Here is a 24,309-nt window from a genome sequence, read left to right as displayed (position 1 = left end):
CACTTTGGGATGTGGTTTTACCTCCTTAGAGAAGAAAAAAAAAACAGTGAAAATGAAGACTGTACCTAATTTCCCCTAATGATAGACCAACACGAAAACCAGCTGAGCGAATGAGTGCAGCTCACATCAGCTTCTCATTAGTGGTCAGCACCCGCCCTTCGCTCTATGCCATTATTTTCACCACTGTTTACTACTCCAATAGGTGGAGAGTCCTCACATCAGAGACTTCACTGGAGTTGTTTCCATCTGCTTGGAAATCTGGGCATAAATATTCACCATTTATTACTGAGTGGCTCAGCTTCAACTTCATCAGTTGCTTTTACTCCACTGTTAAACTTACCAAAGCAACTTTATTGCACTGCGATCGATGAATAACCAAACCTTGAATAAATGATCAATCCTTCATATGAAGACGCCTTTTATTTGTATCTTTGGAAAGTGATGGCTGAGAGACAAAGACTACACAGAGCGTTCTTGTTTACATCACCATCTTGCTGTAATAGTGCTTCCACATTACGTTGATGGAAAGAACAGATGTTATTTAAAAGAGCTCCTTGTGAGGATACGAAGTTAACCCTTTATAGCAAGGCGGTGATGCAGAGAAATGCTGGAGCTCACAGTTTGATGATGTGTGATGAGTGTTCTGGATCACAATACAAATATTCCCTTTTCTTTTTAAGGCCTTGCTGTTTATTCATTTTTTTTTCCTACAACAGCAAATTACAGAAGCAGTATTGAAAATAAAAGTCTTATTTTCTTGTTTTTGTAAAAAAAAACAAAAACAAAATCTGCACAAAATTTGAATGACAGTACAAAACGGAGCGTTAATATGCCATGTAAATGAAGGGGGAGGGACATTACTGTTGGAAAATCTATTATGCCTTTTTCAATAATGAAAACATCTCAATATTTTTTACATTTCAGAATTATATCACATAATCTGAAACTATATATATAAAAATGATGAAAGAAATGAACATGTGTTTTTTGTGTTTTTGACTTTCTTCAGTTTTTTTTTTGCAAATGAACGCTATAAACACATAAACCTCTTAAATATATTTATCAGTGCAACATTGTTTCTTTTGAGTCCACGCTACAGTATCCTTTTTCTCTAGTTTAGCAGACGTTGCTGGAGCTACGGTCCTCTATAGCTGAAAGCGCAGATGGTACGGTGTAGAGGTTGAGGAGAGTGGGACGTCAAATCTGAAATGAACAAGCTGAGCATGTGTTCACCACGGCACGACATACAAAGCACACAGATGTAAAAGACGTCACCCATCTCAGGATCAAGTTTTTGATTGTTTGATTGTGGTACGAAAACCACTGAGTTCCGGGTCCCATTGGACCTTGTGTCCTGATACTGTCAATCTCATACAGAGTTCACTTCCCCTTGTTGTGTTTAGCGGTGGCATTGTCCCAACCATCCATCTGCAAAAACAAGAGTCAATAGAGATTTTGAAGAGTTCACATCAAGGTGACGTTTGCACTTCTTTTAAGCTTAAAAAGACATAGAAAAACAGACACTGCTCCTCTCTACAGGAGTCCTGTCATTTCCCCTGTTGATTTTCTCTCCCAGGGCTCTGACAGGGCAAAGCAAGTAGTCAGTTCTTTTTGTGAGTGATGACCATTTGGTGAACTGTGGTCTTATAGTAGTTGTGTGTTGGTGAGATCCCCCAGCAAGCAACGAGGGGGCAACCATCCTTTGGTAAAGCCACGGAGGGAGGCCAGGTGACCTGATTCAGGTGACGCCCCTCGATCCTCCGCTGTACCAGTGTTCTGTCCTAATGACATCAGCTCTGACATCACAATGTTATGGCTGCTAAACGTGAAACACGTAAAACTCTTTGCGGCCCAACAGGCCATTCTTATGCTACAATACAGCATGTGAACACTACAAACTGGGTTTATCATGAGACACATGTGTCTGGCTAAAGTAATGATAGCACCATTCTTCAGTTAGTGTGTTAACCCCTCATTTAATAGACTTCTATCAGGAGGGAATCAGTAACAAAGTGCATTCAAGCTGCATTGTCCAGATAGCATTTCTTCAGTGAACAATCCACAGTGATTTTTGGAGGTGATGAGTTAGTCTAAGCAAAGCAATGACGATTGTTGGATTTTTTTGGTTCGTTGGCAGATGTTTTACATATTTTACTACCTGCTCTGCCATCAAAATGACTATGTTTGAAGCTATGTGAAAAAATTGTGGTGACCAGTTAAACTCACGGCAGAGATGCAGATGCAGAAATGAGAGATCGGCTGAGAAAAAGCCAAGAGTTCATCATGTTGGCTGTTTTTTTTTTTGTTACCTCTTAATTCATCCTTCGGTGGTTTTCATGAAGTGGGTGTTTCGATGACAGATGGCTTGAATGCACATTGAAATCGCTGTAACATCAGCATCACACAAAAGTTTGCTCGTCTGAGCAACATAATGTAAAATTAAAAAACCGTAACACTGCACCTTGCACAAAACAGTCAGAAGATTGTATTTACACACACACAACCCATGAAAAAAGGGATACTGCAGCTTTTTTCCTTTTTACTTTCTTTAAAAAGGGCAATAAAATATATTAAAACTTATTTACAGTGTGTGGATTTTGGACAGAAAACAACGAAAACAAAACAAAGCGCTGTGATAGATTGGATCCTGTTTTGCAGGTATTTATAAGATAATGTGCCCCTGTTTTCTGTCATCATAACTTAAGCCAAGTACAGTAAAAAACACCCAGATCAACAGAGGAGGCCAACCAAGATGTACTAAAGGCACTGTCAGAACCATACATTGCCATGAATGGGACCCTCACTTTAGAGTGATAGGGGTCAAAAGGGAAAGGGTACATGTATCAGGGAGATGGGTTATGGGCACACCCTGTATGCCACGCCATGAGGCAAATCTACAGTTTTGCCGGATATGGTTCATTTAGGATTTTGATACGTCTCTTTCAAAACTTGAAAATAAACAATAGCCTTCATGAACTGATGATAAAAAAAACATTTCTTTCCCAGAAAATGATAAATACTTTAACATTATTAATAAATTGGTCTCAACACCAGCATCCGATTGTAAAAATTAATGAAAATCAAAATAGAAAATTAAAATATCATCTAAATCATCTGTACATATTTTTTCTGTATTTGTTTTGTACACAGTGTCCCCTACTGGTAGGTTCTTTTTACTGCAGCTCCTGAGAAAAGCGTGGATCAGTCCAAACCTCCCATTGTTTCCTGAACCTGTCCCTCATCAAGCGAGTTGAGGGCGTTGGCAGTCCTTTGAGTCCGTCTACTCACGGATATATGAGAGGATATGCCTACAGCCAGTCTTGTGCACGCTCTGCGAGCTCTGCACATCATACAGTCACATGAATGCACTCAGTCCCACCTCACGCCTCTGAGTATGAGCTCTGTACATTTAGTTTGTCTTTCTTTAGCTTGACACCGTCCACCAGTTCAAAGTTATAGTTCTCCAGCGCTGATAGGTTCCTGTCCGACATGCCTCCGTGTGAGCAGGCACAGTACAGGACCACGCCGCAGATGGCGCCCAGGAAGACCCCCAGGGCGGACATGGCGATGATAGTGATAAGGATTGGGTCGAGCGTCTTAAGCATGTTGCCTGCTCCGCTGATCTGGTTGGTCTCCACAAAGTCTGGGTATTCAGTGATCTCCTCAACTGGGGGGTAGAGACAAAAGCAGAAGAGGAGAGTGAGATGTGAGATATGAACCATAAAGGACCGGAGAAGCGAAAATGGTTCCTTAAAAGGGATACTGCTAAATAAACCCTCCATGTGAAATGACTTACTGATTTCATTGAAGTGATCCTCTGGTAACATTGGCTCAGTGGGTACGTCTGGATCTGTTCAAACAGAAATTCTAATTAAATCCAATGGTGGAAGAAAATAAACTGCAGTCCAAACTGTGCAGTCATAGAGGAGTGAATGGAGGCATTGTAACTATGAACACTAAAAACCTCACCTTTACAGTCCGTCATGCTGAGGCCATTGAGAACCTTAATGTCATCCACAGCAATGTCTCCCCAGCTCTTTCCCTCCACCAGCCCTTCAATCACCACCTTAAAAAAAGCACAGAGTAACTTTTCATCTACCCTTTTCTTAAATGCCGCAGTGGAAAAATAAACAGCAAAGGTATACTGTAGTGGTAAAAGCTCAAACAAGTTACAGAATGAAAGGCAAGTCCAAAACAATTCTAATTTACCTGATAGGGTTTGTTCGTGCGTGGCACAGGGACACGACCTTCCCTCCAGCGGTTCCCTTGGTGACCACTGACTGTCCACAGCAAGATGTCAGCCAGTCCATCAACTGTCTGTTTGCGCTGTTTGATATGCAGCGTGCCAATGTGCGCCCCAAACATGTGGTACCAAAAGGACACACATAAATCCGAGTCAGGGGAGTTGACCATGGGGCTGACCAGTCGAGCCACCTCCGTCTCCTGGGGACCCGTTGCCAAAGTGTAGATGAAGTTCCCTGATCCACCTGGTGGATAAAAGAACTTCAATCACTGACAGACAACAACTCAGCACAGCGTTTACTGCAGCAGGAGGTCGCACATTACTTGTATGGCCCAATTGAGCAGTATCCTACAGGTCTCTCACCTGTGTGGTCCATGTTGGGTCCAGTGTTGAGGGTGGGGGTACCGCTGGACTGGATCTGCCACCTTGAGCCAGTGTCCTCTGATGTCCAGCTGCAGAAGGACGGGTCAGTGGCCCAGCCGAAGTCACAGGCAAACCACAGAAATGCTGCAAATGTGATGAAGAAAGATGTCAATCAGTTGTCAGAGGAAATCACATTTCATCATCCTCCTTATTACAAAAGGAGAAATTGCAAATAGCTCTGGGCTTTTCCCCGGACAATGACCTGAGGGCCTGTCATGATATGACTGCAGGCTACACTTTGGGGCTTCATCTACTCATCCTGATTAGCTACAAGCACTAGAGGGCAGCAAAGAACTGTGGGATGTAAGCTTAGAGTTCCACAGCTGGGGGATAAAAACAGCTCACTCAAGAGGCAGAAACGTACTGGGATAGAAGAAAGTGAACTGCCAGTATAAACCTCATCTTGGCTACAGTTAATGATCTCTTTTAATGAATGTAACATATAAAGAAAGGTGTAGAGGGGAACTAAGAATGGGCACAGCACAAAGACGGGGACAGAGGAAGAGGAAGATTTGGTCATGGTGTCCAGTTGAGAAAGCAACATTCATAGCAACCCATAGAGAGCTCAGGATTTTTAATGAGAGCTGGGACTGGAGGTTTGAAGACAGCTATGGTTACAGTGCTGGGGCCCCATTCCAACAATGCAGTCCCCCACGGACACACGCCGCGGTGAAGAAGGCTCTGTAGGGGCCAGAAAATGTGTGGGAGAGCAGGTTTTAGTGCTCTTCAAATTGGATAAAGAAAGACTTCCAAGGAACACCAGGGAGTGAGACGTTTGGGATGTTAGCCATGGCCTTAAACTCCAGCATGAGATGCCTTTAGAGATACAATGAGGCGGATCTCCAAATGACAAAATATACAGTCCGAGCCAATATTCCCTTTAATAATGGGAAGGTTTTAACTAGCTTCTGCAGGCAACAACTCTATTTACCAATTAAACGCGAAGGATGGAATTTCCTTGTGGAGCCGCATTTCAGACGCCAAGCCACTTTTTTTGTTGAGAAATCCCATTCCCAATTAAAATGGCTTTGGCTTTTTTTTTTTCTTTTTTGTTCCATTCATGGGAGGCTTTGACTTCAGCTACCAACAAGCTCTGGATCTAAGATGAGCAGCCACATGAGTCACTTGGCCATTTGATAAAAAGAAAAAGAGACTTTTACTTGTAGAATGCCAACAGAAACTACATCCTCTGAGATTAGGGTGCACAGCACATATACACCCACACACATACTCGGAGCTGATTAGCATGCATGCTTTGAGAGTCTTGAAATGAAAAGTCAGACAGATAAGTGTTTACCCACAGACACTTAGTTATGTTTATACACACACAAATGTGCATACACACCCCTGTACCTTGACTCTCATCTATTATCATAGCTAGTGCCCCGGCAGACAGACCGCAGAGCCAGCTGATAGAGTGAAGGGGGCTGGGTGGAGCCTACAGTATGGCCCATTAGCCAAGGTCAGACTGGGGCACAGCCTCTCAGCTGGCTGCTGCCTCATCAACCTGCTATAGGAGACAGCGCTATGTGTGTGTGTGTCCGTGCATGTGGCCCCAATGCACACCCAATTTCCTGTGGTCATTTGCATCCTGCCTTCCTGTTTTGTGTTGTTTTTGTTGTGTGTGTGCGTTAAGTGCATGTCTGTGTCGGCTCAGTGATTAGTGATTATGCTGAGAAGGCAGCAGCAGAGCACCAGTGCTAATCATCAGCTAGCCCTGCATCACACAACCTCTCTCACCCTGTCAGCAGGAGCCTCTCAGGGCCATATCATCAGCTTTAATAACAGACACACATCAGAGGAGAGAGGCTGCCTCAAGCTGGCAATCATTAGCTTCTTGATAAATCTATGGAAATATATTCAAAACAAACCTTGAGCAGTTAAATATTTACTCTGCATTTCAACAGTCCGGCATGTAGCAATCATAAAAGACATCATGTTCTGATCTTAGTAAGACGTGTGATCTTTGATGGGAAAGTCAAATATTTCAATTTCCTGCTCACCTGGGATGGTATCCACTTCAGCGGTAGTGGTGTCTGGCATCGTGGTACCACCTGCCACAACACAAGGCATTAGCACAGTTAGCCTAGCCTGGCAAAGATTTAAACTTCCTTTCAAAATGCTGCACACATGCACTGAATGTATCCATGCTAGCTAAATCTAGCTCGCCAACACATGCCTCGTCTTTTTCTCACCCTCCTCTGTTGATATATCTACCATGTGGCACTTATGTAACAGTATAGAACATGTGACTGAGACGGTGCCATGCTCATCATTGGAGACTGCTGGTTAATGGGGAGTGCAGGTAGCAGTGCAGGCACAGAGAGTTAATGGGTTAGTGGGCAATGAGGTCAAGAGGAGTTAGTGGAAAAAGGGCTGGATGAGGACAAGCAAGGTGAGAGACGGCAGGATAGGGGAGGAGGCAGAGCTGGCTGTAGGCAGATTTAAAAGCGCGTGTGTATGGATGTGCAAGTGCAATAATTCTCTCCTGTGAGTTTGCAGAGGTGGAAGTAAGACTGAGGAGGGAGCAACAGGTGCAGCTAATTGACGTGTGAGCGCATGCGTTCGTGTTTGGGAGAGTGCACGGTGGATGGGAGATTAGCTGCGGTGTCAAATCGAACTGTGGCAGAGAGTGCTGAAAGCTGGGAAAGTGGCTGTGGCACTGAATTGAGGGGAGCCATAGCAGAAGAAGGGGGATGAGGGGGAGAGGAGGGGCAGAAAGGGGTTTGGTTGCAGTCTCATGAGGGCGATGTTAGCACCTGTCACATCGTAGTCATCACCTGTGCCGCTGTGGCAGCTCGCCTGGTCGTCATCACAATCATCAGATGGAGTAGTTCTCGGGACTATTGTGGTAGGAGGGAATGTGGGAGCTGCAGCGAAGAAGAAGACAGACAACAGATAACATATAGGTTAGATTTCAGTTTAAACAATAAGAATTCACTGGTGCAGGTGCTGGGCGTTACTACATTATTTAGTTCACATGTCAGAGTTTCTGTTAAATGTCTTTTCTTTATTGTTCAGAAAATGTAAGAAAACATGGACCATCTGCACTTCAAATGACAAACTCAGCTTAAAAGGGAAAGTGGTCTAGGTTTTAAAATGACTACTTTCCTTAAGCTATTAGCACCCCTCTTTTTATCAAGCTGTGGAGGTGTTGGTGTATAAATAGAGTTGAATCTAAAGCATGGTGCTTTTAGGGCTTGGGCGGCTGAAGCTCAAAGTTGCCGAAACAGGGCTTGGGATTGGCTATAGGCAGGGCCTCTGGCTGCCATAACAGCCTATCATTATGGCCCGGCTACACTTGGATGTGGGCAAGGCCCAAGATCCACTCCACGCTCCGCTGCCGCACAGCTAGCCATCCCGCAGTGTGTGCACGTTTGTGTGTTTACACTGAGTGAGTGAACGGGCTTCCCCAGTGCAGAGGGAGGAAAAAGGAAGAGGAGAGTGAGAGAGGCATAGATAGATAGAGGCAAACGGCCTGAAAAATGTATGTGTACAGTATCTGTGTGAGTGTGTGAGATTGTGAGTGTGTGTGCATGTGTGTGAGGCAATGCTTGCGCTCTCTCCCTGAAGATGAAATATGAGGCAGATCAGCCCCTGTCAGATTCAGGGTGGGGAAGGTCAGGGATGGGGTCAGCACTGCGTCAGGGGAGCCTCTCACAGAAATGAGGATTTAGCCCTCCTTCTATGGCTTGCTACACACACACACACACACCTACTGGTACACACTAGTACAAGCACCTGTGTGTGTGTGTGTGACTGTGTATACATGCCTGTAACCACATGTTTGGCAGGGTGATTGCGGTTTCTCTCTGTGTGTATGTGTCTGTGTGAATATGTGTGTGTTTGGCATTAACACTGAAAACAAGCATTATCATCTGACTAAAGCTCCCGGTGGGAGTCCATGAGGCTTACAACGGAATGGGCCTCCCTGAAATCCAATATGTAAATCCACTTAGGGCTAGCCCGCTACACACTCTTACATCGCTGAGCTTTTTCTGCGCTACATCAGCTTTGAGAGAGACAGATAAAGAGCTAGAAAAAAGTGTAATTTTAAAGATAGCAAAGTGTGTGCAGCCCTTTGAAAGACGAGAGACATGCAGGGGTTGAGAGGAGTGCGATGGGGGCCATGCTGCAATAATCCTACTGGGCCAGGTGGGTTTTCATTTGATCCTCTCTAGAAGTGGCTAGCTATGGGGGCAGCTTTGATGTAACAGGGAGACAAGACAACTGTCCCTTGTAGGGATAAAGAGCAAGAGCTGGACAGCTGTGGGCTCAACACAGGGAGCCTCACGCACATCTTTAAATAACCAGGACTGTGGCAAAGGCATGAGGCGCAAGCCACTTACAGCCACGTCATTAGCTAGGATGATAGATGGCTCACCTGTACTAGTGTGTGCGTCAAGACATGTTAGATGTGAATTCATATATGTGCAGAAGAAGAGGGAAAATGTCATCACCAAGGTTTAAAACCTTCCCACAGATGGAAATGTCATCAGCATGGGAAAAAAAAAGGTTTCACTCTGGATAGTAACTTTGGTAGAAATGTCATTAGTGCTGATAGAGAAATCATCACTATAGGTAGAAAGGTTATCATCATGGGGAGGATTGCCATTGCTACTTGCCTTCTTTGCAATTTTTGTACCGAAACCAAGAAGTGATCATTTAGATGGAATGGAATGGATGCAATGTATTTCAATAGAAGTAATAACTGGGGTTCCAGTTTACCTTCAATCTCGCAACCCAGGAGCTCAAGTCGCAGGCCCATCCCGGCAGGGGTGGCCCTCTCAGGGTAAATTCTGATGAAACGGGTCAGCAGGGGCTCCACCGTCCTCAGCTCCGGAGTGTCGTAGTTGCTGTTCCCTTCAAATATCTGGTAGGGAAAAGGAGAGAATGTGGAAGGAAGAGGGACATAGACAGAGAAGACGGAGTGAGTGAGTGAAAAAAGACATAAAGCACAATATTGCTGATAATATCACTGCTGGCTGTTTGACTGATTCAGCTCTGCGAACGCAGACAACCCGAGGCAGACTTATTCCTGCCTTCTGAAAACCAGAGGAGGGGTGGCGGGTAGATTCTGGGAAGACGGAAAGATGATGGGAAACAACAGAAGATGACCAGAACTCTCTCATCTTGCTGACATCTAAAGAACAGCTTAGATGGGTGACGAAGGGGGCCAGTGGCAAAGACAGCATGACACACACCTCTGTCAAAGGCAACTTTCAGCTCCTTCAACTCAGATCCTCCACCGGTGAAAGAATAAAGGAGGGAAAAAGGAGGATGTGGGGTGTGAGAGAAGCAAGCAAAGGAGGAGATAGAGGATTGATGGAAGTGGATTAATGGGTGTGATCACGTGAAGAAGCATGGTGCGCCTTAGATGTTGGGAACCTCTTAGGCGAGGGGAGAGAGGCAGCTAACTAGGACAGGGGGGATATGGATCCTCCTCACTCCCTTCATAAATCAACCATCAGCCCATCTGGATCAGATTTATGCCCTGTCAGGGACGCTTGTAATTGGGGACGGGCTGCTGCAGCTCCTCCTGGAGGTGTGTGTGGTTGTGTATGTGCTCATATATATTCTTTGTGTGTAAGCGTGTGCATGCATTGAGCAAAGTGTTGGCGTGTGTCTTCTGTGTGCGTGCAGTGACACTGGCAGATAAATCTTAGGTCACTTCTCTATGTTGCATGTTCTTTCCTCTTTCCTCCTCCTCTTTCCTCCTTTCTTTTCCCCCCATCCTCACTCCCTTCACCCCTCCTTCCTCTCAGGAGAGGTTTCACTATTCCATTGAAAGGGTCGAACTGTGCGTGTTGTGCAGAATGCAGAGCAGGGAGAGGGAACTGGGAAAAGACTCTAAAAGACTTGAGATGCTTATCCTAATGTGATTCAAAGCACTGCTGAAATTGACTCGCAAGGATTGCTGAGTGACTCACAACTGCCAGGCTCTGGTGAAAATTGACTAAATGCGTCATAATCTTGAACTGATGCTCTGATGTATCCGAGAAACATTTTTAGAAGCATGTATTCCAATAATTTTCCACAATGCTGAAGGTAAAACCTATCTTTTGGTTTGTGTTAGAAATCAAACCATCAATTCAAACAAGAAGGAACTTTGCCAACGCATAAAGAATTATCAATGGTTCTTTGGTTAGTTGGGTTATGCTTCTGAATTGTTGGCAGAATCCAGATATCCCAGTGGTTTTAGACATCTTAAAGCATTGCTCAAGGGTATTGTCGTATATAGTCAACAAGACTTGCAAAGAAAACCTCTCACCTTTGGCTTGTTCCCGCTGGTGTCCAAAACCATCCGCCAGTCGGAGCCGTTGTTGCTGTAGCCGAGGCGGAACTTCTTCATAAAGACCTTGTTCTCACGGTGCTTCCCTCCCTGGATGATCAACCCTTTCACCAGCTTCTCCTCACCCAAATCCACCTGCAGCCATTCATTGACAAAGGGCTGTGGCTGAGGCAGCAGGGTCCACCCTGTCCGGCTGGTCAGCAGGCGAGCATTCTCCGGTACCCAGCTCCGGTCGGTGTGGGAGGACGCAGTGATCTGGTTGTCAGTGATCAAGCCTGATACCATGCCCAGCATGCCCGAGCATGGGTACTCTGAAAAACAAAAGGGAAAGGAAAAGGTGCTTAGCTTTTTGATACAAACTAATGGAAACCTGCAGAGATACATAGGAAACCAAAGGATTGATCTATATCTAAAAGCTTGATGTTCAACATCATTTACCGTGCCACAAGTCTAGCTTGGTGAGTTTGAGGTTCATATAGGGGCAATGGGGATAGTGAAAGTCAAAGTGAAGAGGACAATTCCTCAAACTCTTTGTGATGTTACTGTGATCTCTCCCTCTATTCTCTTTCTCTTTCTGTCCACAGATCTCATGCATACTAATTCCTCTGCCTGAAGCGCTTGTCTCCAGGCAGCCAATTAAAACCCTCCTCTCGGTTGGTGCTTCCACCTCCTGCATTCTGGAAGCGCTTTTTCTTTTCATCTCCCTTATCCCTCCTCCTCCCTCCATAGGCTCACATATACTCACACACAAAAAACACATTCTCTTTGTGTTTTATCTAGTGCTGCACTCATCTACCTTCTGCTCCACAGCTGTCAACATCTGTGGGACTGTGTCTTTTAACACCTCGTCGTTTCCTGTCCACATTTTTTAAACTTTCTTCTTCTCCTTTTTATTCTTCTTCTCTGATCTTATCCTATCCTAACTCTCCGATTTTACCATCTTTGGATCTATCTCCAATCCATCTGTTTTTATTTTTCTCACCCTTTTGTCTTTATAACATCCCTCAATATCAAAAGCAATATAACAACTTGTTGCTACAGCTTGGAGGCATTTGCATTTGTTTAAACCTGAAATTTTTAACACGTTGTCGCCTTCATACTACGACAAAGATGGGGAGTATCCAATAATATCCAGTCTTGTCCATGCTAAGTTGTTGTTGGTATCCTATCTAGTGAAATGCTATTGACTGTACATGAATTGGAAGGATTATTATAATCTCAGGATTGTTTAACGCCAGGACATACTTTTTAAAAATGACCACAATGACAGAAAAGATGAGTCTAATTTATCAACACATACATTAAATGTCCATATTTATGTACTTTATCTTAGTAGTAGTAGTTTGTAAAGGTTTTACTTACAGTAGTTCCATGTTTCAGAGAACATTTTAACTTTAGTTCAAGATGTATATCATCAATAAATATAAAATTCCCTCAAGGAGTTTAATATATAGTCATTTGTGGAATGTTTGCCATAATGTTTTTCCTATCTTCACACAACCCTTCACAATTGTGAGACCAAGCAGAATACACTGAAGCTCATAAAGCTGATACTTAGCACCTTGTATTAGGGGTAAATAATCTCCCTATCTGTCCCTTCCCAATCTTCCTCCAGCACTTTAATACCAAGACACTGAGTCAGGGACCTGCGGTAAGCAATAACATATTTACTATCTGGCTCCCACGGAGGGATAAATCCAGGCATTATTACATCTTCTGTGTCTGTATGAGACAAAGTGTGCACTGTACCGCTGCAGGACTAAATGGCATAGCTGCTTCTGGGAAAAGTGAGCGAAGACTTTGAGAACAAGGCTTCATTCAGACGTGTCTTTCTCTCTCCGGTTATCTAAAGCGCCTCCTATGCAAACCCGTGAGACGAATCCTGGTCCTGAACTCCGGGACTAGGAAAGTCCAAAACCGGAGCTCAAGGAACAAACGCTGGCGGTGCGGAAGCCTCTCGATTTGTTTTTAGAGTTTTTCTCTTTCTTTCTTTCGTCTTTGGCCAAGATTTGTTTGAGAGTGATCACAGGAGCCAACCTCTGCCAGAGCAAAGCTAAAGCACTGTACACTGACCGCCTTTGAAGTGGGAGGATATGAGAGAAAGGTATGAGAGTGTGATTGAGAGTCTGTGTGTGTGTGTGTGTGTGTGTGTGTGTGTGTGACTGATCTGAGTTTAGACACTTGGTGAACTCCCCAGGTCATCTGGAGCTGTTAATCGACTTCAGCTGCAATCACAGAAGCTTCCAAGATGGCAAGCACGCAATGACACACCCAGAGGAACAAACACGGGTGTACGCGTTTTTGGACTCCGAGTGTGTAGTTGGTGATACATGGGTGTGTGGCCCACATTTAGGGTTTGGGTGGAGCATCAGTGGTTCATCACAGATATTTATACACCATGGCCTATTTACAAACAACAGGGCAGTGGATCTTCTTATTAATGAGTAGCTATGTGTATCAGAAGGGGCACGCGACCATAATGATTTAGGAGTAACATCTTGCAGCATTCTGGGGTCCAACTCCTCCTCTCCTCTGATGCCTGAATGACATCTAAAGTGGACAGCAGGCACCTTTGAATAGTTTTATATAGCATGTTTTGGCTGCTATCACGGCAGCACTTTTCGGAAAAATGAGTATGCACTCAGGGGCTCTCCATAATCCTTCCTATAGAAATTCTGAAATTTCTGCTATCAGGGATTCATAACTCAAGATAGAATGGACTGAGTCACCGAGTTTATGCAGCCCTCAAGAGCCTCACAGTTTCTCTCTTTCTGGCTGTGCTGCTAGCATCCAGTGGAACTGGCAGTGTCTTCAGAGCACCCAGGGGTGCTGACGTCATCACGGAGGCCCTGTGGTGACTTCGATCTTGTGATGTGTTTACGCTCTGTGCAGCGGTCTGGTCGCGTGCCAGGAACACACGCCCCAGCTGTAACCCTGCTGTACCCACAGTGCCCTCTGCTATTACATGGACAGCCACACGTACTGTATGTGATGCATAAATGCATAACAGCATACACACAGCACACTAACACACTTCTTCAATGAGGACATTTGGCCGACTACTACTAATCCGAACCCTAACTTTAATCCAAGCCTTAATCCTGAACTAACAACAGTGACAAAACAAATCCACTCTGTTTTATTCTGTCCTTGTAAGATATACTACTTATCCAAGTGAAGTACACACAAAGGCAAGCACTAATTAACATTCAATACATATGCTCATAAACCCATAGAGATGCAGGCAGATGTGCGAAAACCATATGAAAGCAAGCCACACATATACACACACACGCGCGCGCACACACACCAGTCTCATTAAAATAACATCGACGAAAAGGCAAAGATGAGAAGAGCTTTGCCAGAATCAAAGCTCTGTAAGCAAACGACAGGCTGTGGCTAAAGAGGAGGCTGAGACCAGACCAGCAGGAGGGATGGGACCATATAGCGCCCATCCAGCTCCAGCTCCTTCTGCCTGCCAGCTGTTGGCTCCATTTATATTGAATGAGGTACATCTAAACATGGGGTAACATAAATAGGTAATCCTCCTTCATGCGCCACTCCTCTATTATGCAGCAGCTTTCTTTAGCCGTAGAGGAGGACTCTCACAGATAGATAGCTTCTTCTCACACCTGGCAGAGGTGAGGTGTTTGTGCAACAGAGGCCAGGATGGGAAGACCTAAACCAACACTGGAACATGCAGAAATCCTAAATTATGACATCATCTCATGAATGAGTTTGAAACTGTTCAGTATTTGATTAGAATATAAATTGTATAATGTGTTGTGTGTTTTCAGTTGCAGGTTTAAGCAAAGACAGAGCTGACGTGTCTGTATGTATGCATGCGGCTCAACGTGGATCTCAGTAATACCAACCTGATATCTTACATCCATACACCTCGAAGCGCAATGCGATGCCTGTTTCCCAGGTAACGGGACGGATTCGGATGAAGCGTGTCAGTGTGGGTTTGGGCAGCATTGTCTTGGCAACGTCTGTTGGGTTGGTGTTGCCTTGGAAAACCTGTGAGCGAGGCAGGAGAAAAGTAAATTATTGACAGAAAGTTGAGATGCAGGGTGGATATTTTTCTGAAACCTTGGCTGCATTACATTCAGAAAGGAGAGCCAAAGCAGGGGAAGGATTTGCATTTGTTTTAAAGGAGCTGAAAGTTTTGTCATATCTGAAAATAAACAATAAAGCCGCCGGAGCTGAGAGATTGATTTTATTGTGAGTGAAAGTAATGACACATAAAACCTTGAAATCAAAAAGACACATTTAAAAGGACCAACTTTACAGTGTGGTGCTATGCTGTGTAACTTTTATACATAAAACAAAGTCGCGTTAGACTTTGCTTTAGACTGACTCTTAAAGTTGCTCCTGCACTTCCTCTTGCACCACATGTAGCAGTCCAAACAGGCCATGGCCTGTGAAACTTGAGGCAGTATCTGTAACAAGGACAGGACCAGATTGGCTCAAGATGCCCTTTTTCTGTCCTCTGGTTCCAGATCTGGTGGATGTTTTACTGCAGTGTCTTGTTTAAAGGTCAGAGATGTCACTGTTCTCCCCTGGGGTCGGTTGACAGTTTACTAGCACCATACGTGGAGGCCGGCCACCCAGCAAAACAACTCCCAACAGTCCATCACGGTTCATTCTGGGTAATTGAATCACACCGGTGACCATAAGGCCTCCTGACCTGTCTGACTGAGTGGCTATGGGGCCGAGAGGAATCCAGCTGAGAGGAGCAGGATTGGAAAGCTAGATAGATAGAAAGATAGCAGTTCGGCTTATCTAGGCTGAACTACAACACCACCAGGGCTGAGCCATTAGTCCATACTGCCTGCCTACCCCACTGTAATCCAGTCCCTGAGCAATACTTGTCAACCACGCCACTAAGGGACTCAGCAACAAATTCATCCACTCTCTTAAATGTCACGCCGAGTCTCCCCTCTGCAAGCTAACTGTAAAGTGGCTTTTTCCAGAGCTGCGTTAAGACGCTAAATTGCAGGCTCAGCATGTAGCAAATGGTGCCCCTCCGCACAAAAGCACTTTAGAGTCCGGAAAAACACAGGCCGAGCTTGCCACGGCACCTTTAAGCCTCCACTTTACAGAAGGGACTATGTACTTTGGAGAGACTATAAAGAATCAGGCCCGGGGGCATGTGTACACAGCAGCACAAACACGCTTGTTTGGATGCTGTGTTGCTGTTGAGAAATTTTTTTGTTCCACTTTTGGCCTCACACTCAAAAATGCCTTGTGGTATTTACATGTCACACAATGTGAGGACTGTCAGACACACAAATGGCTCCCTCAGCCTCTGGACACCCACAGTGGAAGGTGTGTTTGCCTCCAGATGGACAAAACCTGGTCTGTTGACAGGCTGATCAGCAATCGATAGTTACAGCCTGTCACGCTCCGGTCAAGCATGCCATCCCTCGCTTCTTCTTTTCCCTCACGCCTGGACCCACCTCTACCAGCTGCTCAAACATGACAGCCTCTCCTGTTTCCTTCTATCCCTATCCCCTTTAACTCTTGTTTGTCGAGTCTTTTGTCATCCCTGCTTCTTTTTTACGACAAGCTGACGGGTGCCTGACATAAAACAGAGGCTACATTCCTTACAAAATCCTCCCTTTAGCTACTGCAGTGCTGTATTAGCACTGCAGTCTGTGCTGTAAATACCATTCACTTACACAAATGGTGAGTGTAATTGCATGTTGGGAGACAAGTACATATAGCTGGGTATTCCCCCTGTTGTTGAAATCAAAGACAACTTGGAGCAGACCACAATTCAAGTCAGCTGGCTTCTTTGAGATGGGTTATTCCAAGTGCATTACATGTGTAGGGGTTGGTTTCTATGACACAGGGCAAGCAGACACAAAAATAGACTATTTTCACTATCTAGTCTGGTCTTATAGTCTTATGTAGAGCTGTAGGGTGCAAGTATTTAGAACAGTATCAGATAATGAAACTTTTTTTCACTGCTAAGTCAGTTAGCCTCATAAGTTAGAGTGTAGAGATGATGTCATTAGACCACCACTAGCTGAACTGAGGCTTAGAGTATTAGCTACCTTTTGTTTGGAGCCCTCCTTCAGAGTGATCCAGTCCTCTCCGTTAGAGCTGACGTCCACTTTGTAGGACTTGACAAAGTAAACCCTCCGGGTCTCCTGGGAAATGGCGCCCTGGGTACCAATGGCTGAAACGAACCGCAAGAACCCAAGGTCCACCTGTGGAGGGCAAAGAAAGAAGAGACAACTGAACAAAAGCTGCTTAAAATCATTTTGCATCTCATCTATCATGAGAAAATTCCACAGGAGCTGTAAGCATGACAGTATTTTCTCTTTCAGCGTTTGGTAGCGCTGATTAACTGGAGCAGATACAGCTGAAATACAATACACTGCCTGTTCACATGCATGACTAATTTTTGAGGAAAGGTTTTTAATGCACATGTCTGTATTAATAATGCACTGACACGCTGGAGAGTTAAAAATATAACTCCGCTATTAGAATCACCTCTAGCCATGGTCTCATCAGCCGCTACCTGGAATTTAATAAACAGCAATGAAATGATATTCACACTAATGAAAGAGACATAGGATGACAACTTAATTTCCTGAGATGGGAGACAAGAGCTTATTGGATAAAAGTGAATGTTGAATAGATCGAGGGGTCCGCAATCACATTATCAAAATCAGCCAAGAGGAAAGAGAGATAGAGATTGAATATCAAATATTGTGCCTTTAAAATATGCAGGGCTTTATAAAGTAATCATGAACTGCGGTACATTACTGAAGGGCTATTATATTTTCACAAGGAGACAGCCAGCAGCAGTAGGGTCACTGAGCGTCTGAGTGCATGTCTGTTCTGTACTCGCATGTATATATTTTCATATGATCTGTACGTGTGTGCTGTTTTCAGAGCTGATGCTGAGCAGAGAAAGCTACTGGTTTAAACCAGACCTGGTAAAGGAGCACACTGTCTGTCTGCCAACCATCATGTCTGCTCACAACCATGACCGTCACTGACAGGAAAGGGAGAACACACAAAAGCACACACACCTTTCTGGATGTCACACTGGCCTCTGTTTCTGTGGTAAGAATAGCCTTCAGACTGGCCTATGATCCTGTTAATGTTTCTGTCCGTTGCCTGTCTAACTGAACTGGGAGCCTGCAGGAGAACTGCTATTGCTGCTTCTAGGACCGGCACACACACACACACACACAATTTTTCAGTCACCAGTAGTAACGGATCAGCTGCTCCTGACCTCTGTGGAGGCTACTTAACCCCACCGCACCATCCCTTCATCCATAACAGAGGAAAAAAAAGTAGTTGTGGTGTGAAACTGGAGGGCTTGCAAAGAATGCTAACTCCTCAGCATATGAAGCAGCACGCTTAATTTGAACAAGCGTTAACACCGTCTCTGACAGGCTGAGCTGACGTTAATGAGGAGTAATGGTGTTGCGTGCAGACGCCACTAAAAACATGGGAGTGATGCAGGAAGCCAGCGTGTTGGTGGAACAGGTTTTCAAGATCATGATGAGAGATGAGGGCTTTGATGTTGACATGCGATGGGCTGGGGCTCTGATGGATGGCGACCAGAGTCTTGAGTAGATTACTGAATCGACGCAGAGGAGTTCATCGGTATGTGCATGTGCAAGGGTGTGTAAGAAAGGGCGACAACAGCGAAATCCCTTATGTGAGAGTGAGCAGACAGACACAAAGCCAGGGAGATCTGCCTCCAAAAAGCTCAATGGAGCTCCAGGATGTTAAAATCATATACTCACTCAGTGCCAGCTAGCTTTGTCTGCCAGCCTTATATACAGTACTGTACCACACTTAATGACTCGGAGTAAAGAGCAGGAGAGGAACATCTGCATGCCACAGAGTACTGGTCACTCCTCAAATTCACATTTCACTTCCAGAAGTAAAAAGACATAAGCAGATGGGAGCAATAAATGAAGTTCCAACATGCTATTCTCTCACTCTCACTTGGCCACTCAAAGGATTTGGATGGATGGAGACTAACAAAAAAGACAGTCACATATACAGAGACAGAATACTTTTGTTCCTGTCTACAGGCTCAAGGAGCTTACTCAGTAAGTCCCAGATTTCTTTTGGGTCCACAAATAGAGACAAAATCAAATCCCTCCAGCTTCAGATGGTTCCCATTTAATAACGCAGGAGCTGAATTTCTCTCTGTTGGTTAAACAGCCATATGTGCCAGCGATGGATGGAGAAAGAATAGGGGATGGCAGTGAGGCCTGAGCTGGCGTATATTAGCCCGGGCAGGTCTTTAACATCTGCGCTCAAACGGCCAGTCTGACTCATTTCCAATCTGGACCAATGGCAAAGCGGCTTACTGAAAAGGCTTACCTAAAAAAGGTCTAATAGGAAGACTTGGCCTTGGGATGTTTTCTCTGAAAGGATCTCATTAGGTGTAATGGAGAAGAAGAGCCTCTGGGAGTGAAATGAGTGGCGGGGCTAATTGGGAACACTCATGGGTGCTCAGACTCAAACAATCTCAGCATGCTGAAATATGACTAGTTTGAAGAGGGCTGGATGGATATATCAGTTTAATCAATAGTCTGGGCCAATGGGATTTTTTTTTTGTTTTTGTAAATTATTGCTTTCATTGAAAAGGCAGTCATTCATCCAGCTGGTTCCCTGCCATTTGAGGGGTGTGGTAGTTTGCCCTGTTTTAAAGCGCTGCAAACAGTCACTTACTTTTATCCCTTTGTGGTCCAATACTTTTAAGGTCCATGAATCATACAGATTGAGAAAGTATACCACCCTGACAAGAATATAATGTTGAGGAAAACTGAATAATTAAGTAAGTTTTTGACACAAAAGCTCAGGGTTACCTGTGACAGGACGTGAAAGAGAGCAGAAAAGATGGAAAGGGGAAAGATGAAGTGCTAAAAAGTGATGAGGAAGAAGAGAAGAGTGAAAGAGGGCAAGGTTGGGAGGGCAAACCAGCCGCTGACAGTGATGCCTCGGAAGATGTGAAGGACAGAAGCATGGGGTCTCCAGTGAAGAAGTGCACAGACTAGATCAATTTCACAGACACGGGCTGATAACAGGGCCTGGGTAATAAGCAAAGCATGATTTATTAATGGCTGCTTGTTAGAGGCAGAGGAACGAGGCCGAAGCTGCGCTAACAGACCGAGGTTATGCGGGTCAGGGAGAGAAGACAGGTTGCCAGGATGCTTGAATGTAAAGCACAGTCTGTTCCACCACGCAGAAGCCACAGTGAAAACAAACAGGCCTCGATAATGATTACTAGTGGGACTGCTTTTAGCCCAGAGCCACTAGCACTAACTGACCTATATACATAAAACAATAACCAACATTTAGAAATTACATACAGTGCACAGTGGATGTTGGGTAAATATATCACTCTCAGATGATAAACTGTTTGTCATCTAGCCCTGAAAGGCTGAATCATGCTTAATGGGTGATGTAATCACTGCGCAGAAAGGTGAATAATGACTCCTAATCTCGCATGTATAGGGAGGTGCTGCATTCGGAGACTTTGCTAATCTTAGGAGATGAAGCTTGTGTCTGCTCCACATTCACCATATTGTTATTTCTCCCGTGAGAGTGTGTGTTTGGACCCACCTATAGACAAATGACACTATACATTCTGGGCATGCTGGTACACAGTAACTCATATCTGGAGGGACACATACACACTCTAAGCCATAAACATGCCAGGCTGGGTAAGAAATCATCCAGACTTCTCAGAATCTTTCCATAAAGCGACGGCAGGCTGATATGTGGGCAGGACTTCAATGTGTCCTTGTCTCCGAGGAGTTTCTTCACGCTCCAGTGTGGTCCAAAATATGTTTGACTCACTTGAGTGTGTGTGTTTTGGGTGTTCTCTACCTTCCTGTTGTGAGGCAAACTGATAACTCAAAGCCTCTTGCCTCACAACAGCCAGTGTAGACGGCTCCAGTCGTTTCACAGACTAATGAAACCAGAAAGGCAGAAAAAGAATTAGTCGTGCTCGGGCTTGTAACATCAGCCAGTTAAAGCCTGGTGTGCATGCAATTAGATCAACATACTGAAATACACATCAGGCATTTGAATGAGTTGCATGTACACGTGTGTGTGTGTGGAAATAAATGATGGGGAATGACAGACGGAAAGTATATTTACGTATTTATGTGTGTTTGTACAAATTTGAAAAGATAATTTCCCAATTATCCCCCCACAGTACTGGCAGCAGTAGGCGTGATCATTAGGTCTATCCGTTACTCAGTGTATTGTCTGTGTGCTGTATGACTCAGATGTGCAGCAAGGCCACATGATATGTATTTGAGGCTAAGCCCAGTCATTGTTGTGTGGGTGCAGCGAGGAGACATGCGGTTTATAAGGCTGGTGAGGGAGAGACAACAAACAGCAAAGGCTCAAAAGCTCTATCTCTCACTGCTTGATTGGCTTATAATTGAGTTGCCAAGAAGTTGTATGCAGCAATCTGTACTCGGAGAGAAGTTTACCAAATACTTTTTTTTAAATCCATTTCTCTGCTTCCTCAACAGAAAAAAAAAGGGGGGGGGGGGGTAGCTTCCCATCTGTGTGTGTGTGTGTGTGGGCTGCTGACTGAATAACCGAGGCCTCTGGGGAATGAGTTTATTCATTTTCCCTCACCAAAAAATAACAAAAGGAGAAATGCCGAGGGTGAAAAAGGAGGGAGTGTTCCGAAGTCAAAGAGCAGCTGGTAGACATAGACAGAAGCCCTCATCCAAAAAACAACCACTGGAAATGCTTTATGGATCTCAAAGGATGGTATAGTCAGAAGAAAGATAGCCTGGAATCTTTCTGAGCCGTCAAGTACATGCAAAGCCTCTAGTCACCTGCATATGAAATCTGATTATAATGTCCTTTGTATGGTAATGAGTGAAGGATGAATTGTGAACTGACATACGCACAGCTATTTTGCTAAGAGACGTGTTTCTAGCCTCATGTGCAGTATTCCTAAGCCAGCTTTTAGCAATCTGTTCGCTAATTTCACCCACAGTACTCGTGGTGTTGGTAGCGGAAGCTTTTTGGAATAGCTCCATTATATGAAAGTGTAATTAATTCTCCTTTCATGAAAATTGTATTACTCAAACGCTGCAGGACCTATGAGCTCCACTCACGACCTTCCATTTATCACAATATTCACCTGACGGAATTTCAGTTTAATTTTGGCCCCCGACACCTCTTTGGTGGCATTAAATTATGCATGTCTTCCCATGCGCTGATCATCTGTTTTCCTGACAAAGAAGCATGTACGTATAGGTTAGACGACAACTTTAATAAAAAAAAAAAAAAAGGTGGTGTGGTTTGCTGTGAGTGAAGTGTGCTTGGGTATTATGTAGCTTTTCATGATTAAAGGTTTCAGCTGTTAGAGGAAGGATTTGAACAGTCTGGTTTCCAGGTCTCCTTCCTTGTGAATCATCTTTAAGACTCCGGTGTCATTCCCACCCTTGCCACACACACATGACTAACGCTCTGAGTAATGATTATGGAACCAAGGAACAGGGATCAGGATGGAAAAGAAAGGTGACCTGGATGCTTGTCATGTCTGGAAGCTGCTTGACAATCATATCCCAGGATATACAGCTGCGGATGAGCGTTAAGTGATGACGACTGATTACAAAGCTTCCAGGCGTTTTCCTTGTCTGTAGCGCAGACACTGAAAATGACACTGATTACCACTGAGCTGAGTTTTTGTCCCGGAGTACTTACACAGCACTGTTTCATTTCATTACATCATGCCATCCCTCATGTTTCGATTTCTTTTCCCACTTTTGGGCTACTCCACTCGAGTGTGGGTCTCTATCCCCTCATTGATTTTCCAATTGAGAGTGAGTCCTGGGAACAGCGAGGCACAGACAGCATCCATTGTTTCCATTTGTACGGCGCGATGATGATCTCACTGCAGCCAGCCTCTGCTCCTCTGCTCTCGCTAGACTTCATCAACTGAGATGCTGCTGTTAATTACCGGTCCATATTCTAATTATTCATCACTCAGCACGGTAGTGAGCTCTGGAGCGGGGACAGAAGTGGAGAGAGAGACAATGGCAATGAAGGGGGCATTTCTGCAACTCATTGACCTGAGGTAACTGAGAGCATATGTGGATGAAATGAGAAAACAGGATATAGCAGACCGTGCTGGTTTAGCATCTGAAGTTAGCCTCTGCACTCGGCACTGTGGAAAACACCAACACTACGGCGACCAGAGCGGTGTTTTTACATGGAGGAAGTGGGTAATTAGTGGTCGTTTGGTCGGTCAGGCGGTAGGACTCAATCTGTTATCTTTGCAAAGTGGACCAGGTTTCACAGTGCTGTTTGCTTTGAGGAAAATATATGCATGAGGAAATACAGCCCCCACCACCACCACTGATGTTACAAACTCCCATGTCAACCCGTGACAAGTTCCTCTGTAAATGGTTGATGTTACCTTGAGATCGCTATCACATGGAGGAGATAAAGGAGCATATTGTGTAAACAAACACTGATATGCTTCCATGCTTGGTGCTTTCATCTATTAGAAAGTCAAGATTAAAGCATTTCTGACATGACATGAGTCAGACTCACTATCTCCTTTTTTGATTAAACAATTTAGGTTATCAGAGACATATGCAGGCTGGTAAATACATAAATACAAATAAAGTAATCATGGATAAAGCATCCTGGCAAGAAGATTGAAGATAATAGCAGGAGCTTTTGAGGCTAAATTATAGATATGGAGAGCAAATCTACTTCAGCTCATAAAGATAAAAAAACCCTAACCTAGTGTATAACGTACTGTATATTGCCATTATGACATGCTCAATAAAGAGGCTTTCAGGTATTGGCAGTTGGGTTCTCTCCAAGACAGTGTAAATTATTCATGTGTTCATGTGTATGTGCAATCAATGGAAGCTGCCTGACAGAGACCCAGTCCTGCTTTTATTGCATCGTTCAGATAATGCGGTGACTCTGGGTGGACATCAGATCCTTCCTCCGACATATTCAACAAAGCCGCGCTATGTCAGCTTCTTAGCAAATTTTCCCCATCATGGTCCCTGAGGAGCTCTTACTTTTCAGGCAGTGACGTGCCAATCTGCAAACATATACTTTCCCCTCAGAGATGAATGTGTTGTACAGATGCAGGTATTTCCTCGCCAGTGCTACGTGTCGTTCAGGTTTTCTTTCTGGAGCTAGATTGAGTTCATAAAGGCGAGTATCAGGCCTTAAGCCTGGTAGTCTGAGGGTGTACCCTCATTTATTTTTGCTGCAACCTTCTGCAGAAACCCCTGCTGTTCATCCTCTTAAGCTTCAAAGAAAGCCATGGCTCATACAGACAGATAATATGCACAAATCTCCCTCT

General features: G+C 44.4%; 1 protein-coding gene across 9 annotated transcripts in view; it reads right to left on the bottom strand.

Annotated features, from left to right (window-relative positions):
- Positions 1-387: 387 nt before the first annotated feature.
- The window catches only part of nrp1a (neuropilin 1a), a 189,754-nt gene continuing 165,832 nt past the window's right edge, over positions 388-24,309 (bottom strand). For 8 of the 9 annotated variants that reach the window (XM_067578802.1, XM_067578801.1, XM_067578805.1 and 5 more), the window contains 11 exons: positions 17,021-17,176; positions 14,834-14,978; positions 10,938-11,269; positions 9,395-9,539; positions 7,426-7,536; positions 6,670-6,720; positions 4,607-4,750; positions 4,210-4,487; positions 3,970-4,066; positions 3,797-3,850; positions 388-3,667 (listed from right to left, as the gene is read on the bottom strand). In XM_067578802.1, coding sequence (XP_067434903.1) covers positions 3,381-3,667; positions 3,797-3,850; positions 3,970-4,066; positions 4,210-4,487; positions 4,607-4,750; positions 6,670-6,720; positions 7,426-7,536; positions 9,395-9,539; positions 10,938-11,269; positions 14,834-14,978; positions 17,021-17,176 — 1,800 coding nt within the window. In that variant the 3' untranslated portion in view covers positions 388-3,380. The remainder of the gene's footprint in view (positions 3,668-3,796; positions 3,851-3,969; positions 4,067-4,209; positions 4,488-4,606; positions 4,751-6,669; positions 6,721-7,425; positions 7,537-9,394; positions 9,540-10,937; positions 11,270-14,833; positions 14,979-17,020; positions 17,177-24,309) is intronic. The other variant, XM_067578807.1, reaches the window with a different exon arrangement.

The sequence above is a fragment of the Thunnus thynnus genome, chromosome 21 (assembly GCF_963924715.1).
Source record: "Thunnus thynnus chromosome 21, fThuThy2.1, whole genome shotgun sequence".
NCBI lineage: Eukaryota > Metazoa > Chordata > Actinopteri > Scombriformes > Scombridae > Thunnus > Thunnus thynnus.
Note: the sequence above shows the minus strand (reverse complement) of the source record. Positions and strands in the feature narration are given on the sequence as shown.